General features: G+C 35.4%; 2 protein-coding genes and 1 long non-coding RNA gene across 5 annotated transcripts; 1 reads left to right on the top strand and 2 right to left on the bottom strand.

Annotated features, from left to right (window-relative positions):
* Positions 1-750: 750 nt before the first annotated feature.
* Positions 751-3,110, bottom strand: LOC149986206 (uncharacterized). Of its 2 annotated transcripts, none has more exons than XR_016501178.1 (3): positions 2,958-3,110; positions 2,599-2,672; positions 751-2,305 (listed from the first exon to the last, which is right to left on the bottom strand). It is a non-coding gene; the product is annotated as an uncharacterized LOC149986206 (long non-coding RNA). The 2 variants fall into 2 exon arrangements; XR_016501177.1 differs by having other exon boundaries at positions 2,599-2,667.
* A 12-nt stretch (positions 3,111-3,122) lies between these two features.
* LOC149986205 (uncharacterized) lies at positions 3,123-4,454 on the bottom strand. Its single transcript, XM_090247955.1, has 2 exons — positions 4,314-4,454; positions 3,123-3,940 (listed from the first exon to the last, which is right to left on the bottom strand). Exons 1-2 carry the CDS (start codon positions 4,351-4,353, stop codon positions 3,597-3,599), a joined length of 384 nt encoding a protein of 127 aa, XP_090104081.1. The 5' UTR covers positions 4,354-4,454; the 3' UTR covers positions 3,123-3,596.
* On the top strand, positions 4,295-6,212 carry LOC112277763 (peroxidase 71). 2 transcript variants are annotated; one of them, XM_024510463.3, is made up of 3 exons: positions 4,295-4,525; positions 4,706-4,885; positions 5,087-6,212. In XM_024510463.3, the coding sequence occupies exons 1-3, from the start codon at positions 4,295-4,297 to the stop codon at positions 5,639-5,641; spliced, it is 966 nt and encodes a 321-aa protein (XP_024366231.1). In that variant the 3' UTR covers positions 5,642-6,212. The 2 variants fall into 2 exon arrangements, with proteins under 2 accessions (XP_024366231.1, XP_024366230.1); XM_024510462.3 differs by having other exon boundaries at positions 4,295-4,885.
* Positions 6,213-9,504: the final 3,292 nt, after the last annotated feature.

Raw genomic sequence — 9,504 nt, 5'->3', positions numbered from 1 at the left:
TTTTTTGCTTTTATGAAATACTAAAATCCAACTATAGAGCCTAAATATCATGAAGTAAAAATTTACACCTTTAAGTTGTAGTATACAAATTAAAAACAAGTAAACCACACGATTCAATTTTGTCTATAACTTCTAAAATAACCACCTATAGAAAAACAATTGAGTTTTAACCTTATACGTTTTTTCATCATTCAAGACGAATAGGTCATGGTTTTTTCTTTGAATCAAAAGAATAACATTATACCTTGACTTACTTGCAAAAAATAACATACACAAAGTTAATATTGGATCAAAAATAGAATTGTATGTTCCAATTGTAGAAAATTTTACCTTATATATTATTATAAAAGATTCAATCAAGTGATTTCTTTACATCATTCTTCAAAAGACTGTAGGAACCAAGTTAGAATATAAGTAACAAAGATCAGATTTGTAGATTATATTATTCTAAATGATATATCAAACTTGTATTATAACCACTAGAACAGTGATCAAAAATATCAACTTATACATAAAAATTTGAATTTTGTTGTATTTTTATATCATTGAAAAGATTAAAAAAATTAATTATTTAAAAAAATAATTTTTTTATTTTATTTTTGTATTTAATTGGATAAAAAATTAATAAATAGATTAAGAATATATTTGTAGTATGTAATTTCTTGATTGCATTTCTTTCACTTGTTTGTGTTTGTTCTCTTTATTTTCAGTTATTTGCTTCTCTCATTTTATACCACATATTATAAATAACTCTTAATTGAGGCCATTTTATAATTTAAATTAAGGTATAAATTTTATTCTTACATCCATCTATGCCAAAATATTAATACCATAGACCTACAAAACCAATACATGTGATAGAACAAGATTGGATCAAAATTCATCTTTTGCACTATTTAATCAAAAGATTAAGTTTTGGAAGTTCAAGCCCCTAATTCAAGGTTTATATTCTTTCATTCTACTTATAAGTTATTTAAATTAATTCTTTTTTATTATCATTGTTTGCTAGATTAAATATATGTCTTATTAATTTTTTACACAACTAAGAAAATAAAAATAATTTCATAATATTACATTATTTATTTACAATTGATTTTTTTTGAAGTTTAACATTATAATTTTACAAGGTAATAAAGTTTCTTTTTAAATTCAGGTACATATTCTTCATATAAAATAAAATAGAAATAAACCTAAATATAATTTAAACTTGAGCCAATTTCTGATATTTAATAAATGTTATTAAAACAAATTATCATAGATAAATTTTTAATTATAGTATAAAATAAATACTATAATCTTATCATGTAAAATATTTTATATGCAATTTTTTATGTTATTATATTCTTTGAACCACAATTTATTATTTGAAAAATTCTAAAACACTACTTAAACAGATTTTATCAAAATTATTTAAATTATTTAAAAAGACTAATAGTCGAATTGTTTTAAAATTATTGAATAAGATATTATAACATCAATTTTATAATTTATTCTGATCTTATTTTTTAATATACTTTCAAAAATAAATAATTAAAATTTTAATTTAAAAAAACTGAAACCAATTTTATTTATAATGTTATTCGAAATTACATCATTATTTATAAAAACTCTATAATTTCAACTTAAGAGCTAATATGCCAATTATTAGTTACCAAAAATAAAGCAAAGAATACAAAATATTTGTTTTTAACTATTCAAGTTTGCTTCTTTTAAAGTCCACACTTTGGTTAAAAATAAATAAATAAATAAATAAATCTAAAGACCTCCAAACAAGCATTTAAAAGTTCAGTAAAATTATGCTTTGTAATGTGTTCTACAACTAAGTATACTCCTACAAAATTATTGTCATCTGAGTAGCAAGTTGATCCCTTCTTGGGATCAAAAGCCTTAAAACAACAACCCTATACTCTATGCATTTATAATATTTATAGTCCTCAAAACCTCTTGATTAGGCGGTATCGAAGCACAAGCTCTAACGATAAGAGTCACGCTCATGATTTGACATGACACATACAAGCGTCTTGGTTACACTGCTTGTGTGATTTGCAATCCACAACTTACATGCATGCAAGAATCCATTCAAAAAATCGTGCTAAACTTAACAAAGTGAACTAAATTTGACTGCTGGGTGAAATCCTCTACACTGATAAAGTGCAGCAAAGTGAATATCATGCTCAATAAGGCACGATAAGATCAATGCGTGATGCTGCACGGATTACACCAACAAAGTTTCCCGGAATCATTATGCTTCTCCACCCCTGCTTCACAGTATCCATCTCAACCGTATTTGAATGATCTCGTAGAACTGGAAACACATTACAAAGAATAGAAGCAATCTTCAAAAATAATACCCACTAATATGGATACACATCCGGTCGCCAGTCATCACAGGCACCGATTGAAATTTGCTATTGAAGTAGAATGATTGAAACCTCCACAATAACCAACCCCTTACTATCAAACATTCATATGTAAAGATGTAAATATTCTTATAAGATTTAAAATTTCAAACTCAACTTGATTACAACACGTGAATATTTTGACCACGACACATACTCTCTACCTAATAACACTACTTTCCAAAATTTCCATACAAACCTTCCGTGCATGCTGTGATCGAATTGAAGATTGGAGCACACTAAACTCCACTGTGCTAAGTGAAAACCTCTGCACTGATAAAGAAAATACCAAATAGAATTAGAAACATTTGCACAAATTTTTCTTCTTTCAAAGCCAACACATTTGTACAAAAACATCGATTTACATACCTCCATGTTTGCAATGTAAGAGTTTTTATGAATGTTGCTTTTTATTGCTTACTACAACAAAATTTATATATTTGAAATAATCCTCAAGTGCATATCACATCCATCCCTTCTTGAAATCAAAAGCCTCAATATAAACACACAAATGATCAGTAGTAATGTTTTTCTGGTACAGCTTTCAGGGTTGATTACCTCACGTGCATTACAAAATATATGCAAATATCCTTGTAAGCTCAAAAACTTCAAACTCCATTTCACTACAACACGCGCATGTTTTGACCAGGACACATACACGCCACCTGGTAACGCTACTTTCATGAATTTCCATACGTATCTCACGTGCATGATAGAATCGAATCGAGGAATAGAATAACTGAACTCAACTGCTGGGGGAAATCCACCGCACTCATAAAGTGCAACAAAGTGAACGTCATGCTCAACAAAGCACGATGGGATCCATGCGGGAAGCACCACGGATTACATCAACAAAGTTTCCCGGAAACATCACGCTTCCCCACCCTTGCTTCACAGGATCTATCTCAACCGTATTTGAATGAACTTGGGGAATTGGAAACACACTACAAAGAATAGAAGCAACCTTCAAAAAATAATACCCACAAATATGAACAGACAATTCGGCCGCCAAGGATGACGGGTACCGGTTGGTGAGTCAACAGTTGCCAGCTGCACGGAGACCGAATCACTGCTCACTTCCAGGGGCGGATGTTGCAAGGTCACCCAACTCCAATACCAGGCTCGATCACTCATCCATGGTGACCGGTCCCGCCATATTGCCCAAGTCCAGCTGCTGTTGTCAACTGTTTCGTTTCGCTAGAGCCTCCATCTTGCGTGGGTTAGATTTGTAAGCATGTGCGCTGATGTTGTGCTGGCGACCGGCTCTCTCCGTCCCACGGTCAATACTGTCCCCTCTTCAGACTTGAGCCCACTCCGAAAAGTCTTGGAACGCCACGAGGGGTTTCTGTGGTCCGTACACGTTCGACGGCCCGTACTGTTCTCGACGTCAACTCGGATATAGGACACTCCCAGTCTTCCTCGTGTCGTTGCGGTCTTGTGCAGTGCCACTCGTATCCGGACGCGCAAAGCTTCATCAGCCAAGGCGACTCTCATCTTCTTTCCCTGCATCTTCGTACTCAAACTTGCGACTTGCCCAGTTCCTGAACACCACATACAAATACGTTTCAGAGGCAGTGCCAGTCTCACCACAACTCGCGCTGCTCCCAATCGATCGACCTCGACCTCGACCTCGACCTGCATCTGGATCAGCGGTCTTGTATCCATTCGTCTACTGATCATCCGCGATTCCTGGCGCTTTTGCAGGACGCTGAACCACGTCCATATTGGATGAGATCCAAGTGCGACGCAGAGCGCCCACCCAAATCCAGTTTCGAGCTCCGGCGCGTCCCACTCCAAGACTAGCGCCTCGTAACCACAAATATATTTCAGGTGCAGGTGCTACAGATATTTCCACCACCTACTAGCACATCGGTGAACCGAATCTTACCAGTACGATGGGGAGGTGGCCCTCACCGGCGTTACTGGCGATCTTCGTAACCATCGCCCTTGCCATGAATTCAATCACCCCGGCTGCCGCTCACACTGGACTCAAGGTAGGGTTCTATCGTCACAGCTGTCCCCAAGTGGAGGCCATCGTCTACAACTCTATGGCTCAATCCACCAAGGCCGACGACACCGTTGCACCTGGAATCCTTCGGATGGCGTTCCACGATTGCTTCGTCCGGGTACGTGATCGTCTTGATTTGCAGCACCCCAGCCAGCTGGATCGAGTCGCAGAGCTTGCGCTGAGAAGTACCTGGATTTCAAATTCAGTTTTCCCGAGTTGTCTGCTTCTGCTTCAGATGCTTCACACTGTAACCGCAACATCTCCTCACAGGATTGTTCCGTCTCTGTGGTTTCTTCAGGGCTGCGACGCTTCCGTTCTGCTAGAAGGACCCAATACAGAGCGAAGAGCTAGAACCAACACGGGACTCCATGGCTTTGACGCCATCGACGCCGCAAAAAGAGCTGTGGAGAACGCTTGCCCGGGCGTAGTCTCAGCCGCCGATGTGTTGCAGTTCGCCGCCCGTGACGCAGTTGTACTGGTGAGCAAGCATCCCATAACGCAAACCTGGTAGTGTCTGTGGATGAAGGTTGGATGTCTGCCTGGTTGATCGTTCCCGACTTCACCCGATCGCGCATCGAATGAGCGATTCAGAAGCGCATCCGATCCCGCATTGAACCTGTGGGGTCGAGTATCAGGCTCCCGTTTCTGACATGTGGATTGCACCTGCGTGGTTGTCCAGGCTGGAGGTTACGGGTGGCATGTGCCCGCTGGGCGTCGAGACGGAACGGTTTCCATCATGGAAGAAGCACTGAACCTGCCCGCCCCGAGCATGACCGTGTCCCAACTCATAGATGTGTTCGGGCGGAAGGGCTTGAGCCCCTCCCAAATGGTAGTCCTATCAGGTGCCCACACCATCGGAAAAGCCCCGTGCGTCACATTCGACGACCGCGTTCAGACAACCCCGGTGGACCCAACTCTGGCTCCCAGCTTCGCCACGTTCTTGAAGGGGCAGTGCCCGTATGCAGCAATCCAATCCACCAGCGTGGACATGGATTCCACCGCGCACACATTCGACAGCCAGTACTTCAAGGACATCATCGCCGGGAGAGGCCTGCTCACCTCGGACCAGAGCCTGTTGTACGACTCCCGCACCAGCGGGGGTGTGTACGCCAACAACGGCGCGGCATTCTACCGCAACTTCGCCAAGGCGATGGTGAAGATGAGCCAGATTGAGGTGCTCACAGGTTTGGACGGCGAAATTCGGCGACAGTTTGACCAGGTGAACAGCCACTAGAAAGGAAAGGGGGCCCAGGAAACAAGGCCGCCCAGATATGGAGAGCATCCGTGTATCATAGAGTAGATTAGGACGAGTTCATTGCACATGGTGAGCGTCAACTGCCACGTGCTCATTCTTTCCGGTGCACAGCATCGGCATGCTTTGCGTTGCTTGTCGTAAGCAATTTACCGCACATCCCTGCGCGGCGTCAATCTCTGAATCACTCTTCGTCCTCTGAATTGGGCCAACCATGACAAGGTTATGAGCAGCAAAGCGCATGGATGTACTGCCCTTCACAAGTGTGATGAACACAAACAAACGTGGAGCAGTTGTTGTCGTGGCCGGTTTCGAAGTGGGATTCATGGATAGCAGCTTTGTGAAATCTCGAGGTATCGTTTTCATTTGCAGAGTTCGCATGAATCATTCATTGAGAATCTAGCATCTTATTCCGAAGCCGCAATCAACACAATAGACAACTTGGATCTTATGCTTTATAGTAATCCCGTGTTATATCCACATAGGAGGTTTTTAGGTCCGGCAGCTACGGCGTCCACAACCCAATCAATATAATTGTTACACCTTTGAATCACACTCCGCTTGCAGCCCAACGGTTGCTTTCCCGACAAGAATTACACCAACAAAGTTCATCATCTAAGATTATGCTGGCACCACCTGTCTGGTCTTCTATTTTTCTCCCCCATGCTCTCTATACAAAACCATGCTCTCTATACAATTCCACCTGACTTTATTGTCACATCTTAGAACTGAAGGCCATTTTCGATGTGGGGAGCCATGCCTTCCTTTCTTGTATGTCTCAATTACAATTTTCATCTTATCTAGTGGAACCATAGACAAGTTTGACCTAGCTCCACAGTTGCCTCTAATTTGGGCTTTGGCAATCTTCTTGCATTGCAAAAGATGCTCTCCTATGTCATTATTTGGATGAGAATTAGTATCCTACGGGTCTTCATGACAAATGCATGGACGTGAGCTCATCTAATCCAAGTATGCAATATTTTTCATGTTTGACGTTTCTTTAGAATCCATAACCTATAACCAATTGCTCAATTCTCTTGAAGCTATTTAATGAAAATAAGCTATTCAAGAAAAATTTAATTTCAATGTGGCAAATGACACACATAAATTCACTATTTTACCACGAAACCACTAGCCTATTACTTATAAGTGGTTGTTTAAGATTAAATTTTAAAGCTTTGGAAAAATTAACTGCTTCAAAACTCGCTTAGTGGTTCATGGCTTCAATCAATTTTTAGAATTCGATTACTCCAAAAAAAATAAAATAACGGTGTGGATATAATCCTTTGAGCTTATTTTTGCCTTCATTATCAAGCTTAATTCATATATACATCAAATGGATGTTTAAACAATAATCTTCAATAGATTCTTCTAAGAATAAATATACATACATGTCCTTGAAGGTATCAATCTTCTACATCCTAGGCTTATATGTTGGCTCCAGAAGACCCTTTCCTGGCTCAAATAATCACCTTATAAATAATTTAAAGTAATACACACCTACCTCACCACCTTTAGATTTGTCAACTCTATAGTCAATGACAATATCTACTATATGACTTTAGACTTGGATTTTATTATCTTAATTCTAAATGTAGATGATATACTTATTCCAAGTAACAACCTCTTCCTCTTTCAACACATAAAAATATAGTTCTACTTCCAAATTCTATTCTTAAATCTAAGAGATAGACACCATATCTTGAATTTGAAGGTCATACAAAATTTATACTAGGATTGACAATAAACCATCATATTTTTATATTTTATATAAAAATTCTTGAAATTTAGCTTTTGTAATGCTTGTCTTATTTTGACCCCTATTACATCCGATACTTATATTCTATGGTGGACATGCTTGCTATGCTCTTGCCAACAACTATTAAATCTCTATTTTTTTGTGCTAATGCAATTGGCTCTTTCAACTGGGCCACACTTTGTACTTACTCCAACATTACTTTTGCAATAAGCATACTAGCAAAATATATGCACAACTCAAGATCAAGGCTCATTTAAGATTGAAAACATATTTTTTTGATATTTACAAAGATCAATCAATGTTCATATTGAGTATTGCCAAAATATGTTACTTTCACACTTCATATTTTGTTTTGATGATGTTGACTAGGTAGGAGAGGTCAACAACCATCAATCTATCTCTGGATATTATTTTCTCTTATTACAAGGCATTATTGATTGAGAATGAACTTGTTAAAGATCAACTGCCTTGTCAAGCATTGAAGTAAAATATATAGCTATGGCCACCATTGCCTTTTAAGCAATCAAACTCTATTGATGAAGTGATCTTTATTAAATTAACATCCTTAAAACAACAATACAAATACATTGTAGTAATTAATTGACATTGATTTGATTGACACTACCAAGTTCGTCTCTTCTACCAAGCATATCAATATTTGCTATCAATTTATTGGACAACTCATCAATTTCAATAAAATTGGGTTTAAATATTATCCGACTCATTCCATGTCCACCAACATCTTAATTAAGCTATTGTATAATCTAAAGATTGTCAATCATTTTTTTTGCTTGGTATCCTTTTAAAAAAATCTAACCTATATCATATCTTGGTTGTAAGGGCATATTAAAAATCACAAATCACAATTCAAAAACTAACCAATTTGTTGTGGAATAAAATTGAAAAAAATGTCACTTCTTCTTAAGAAGATACAATCCTTCTTAGATGTACCTTCTTTGAAAGAATAAAAAAAAATACAAAATTGAATTTAATAACTGGATTATAATAAGAATTACCAACATCTTAAAAGTTACAAATCTTGTCTTATATTTGTAATTGCAATAGCTATATTTGAACTTTTCATTTATATTGTATGATATCCTTGGCATTATTATAATTTAATACTTTTGATTATTAAAAAATCTAAAATCTAAAAATAAAATATTTAATTTATAAATTAATAGAATTTCATGCAATAATTAAAATACAACTAAATAAAACATAAGAACAATCAAAAACTAATAGAGTTGATTTTAGAAAAAAAATACATTAAAAATTGGCAATAATGTATGACTAATTTGTTGTAATATTAAAACCAATTGACTTTGAAAAAAATAGATTATTAAAAGCTAAAAGAATTAATTTTCTAAAACTAAATTAATCTACTTATATATAAACTGTAATTACCACAAACAATAAAGATCCATCTTGTATTTGAAGTATATTTTATTTAGCCTTATATAAGAATTAATATATTGAAAAAAAAAAATTCCTACCACCTTTTGATGCAATATATAACAACTAAAAGTTTGAAGCAAAAGAAAGCCTTAGATTCAAAGTAATACCAAAATAAATAAGAATATATTATACATTATGAAGATATAATATTTTAACTCACATAAGAACTGTCCAAGAATCTTGAAAAATATATCAAAGCTTATTATTTCTTTTTAATAATAATAGTCATGAAAACAAGAGATCAACCATTATTAATACAACACTATAAATCAGAGAGAAAAAATTCTAAAAGTTTGATTTTAGATATATTTTTTACAATATATAAAATTTAAAATAATTATATTTAATTTTTAAATAGTTATTAATGGAACTATTTAAGTATTAAAAGATATAAAAAATAATAAAAAAATCAATAAATATTTCTTTAATATTTATAATTTAGTAAAGATTCTAATGAATTAAAAATTAATAATTACATAAAATACCAAAATATAGCCAATCTTGAAAATAATAAATACAATGATGGAAGATATTAATTTATTTTGTTCTATTATAAAAACTTAAATAAAAGACAAACAAAGTTGTTAATTGGTTATTACAAAAGTGTTTAATAAAATTAATTAAAAAC

The sequence above is a fragment of the Physcomitrium patens genome, chromosome 26 (genome assembly GCF_059467195.1).
Source record: "Physcomitrium patens ecotype Gransden chromosome 26, ASM5946719v1, whole genome shotgun sequence".
In the NCBI taxonomy this organism is placed as follows: Eukaryota; Viridiplantae; Streptophyta; class Bryopsida; order Funariales; family Funariaceae; genus Physcomitrium; species Physcomitrium patens.
The sequence above is the reverse complement of the archived record's forward strand: the minus strand, read 5'-3'. Positions and strand labels throughout refer to the sequence as shown.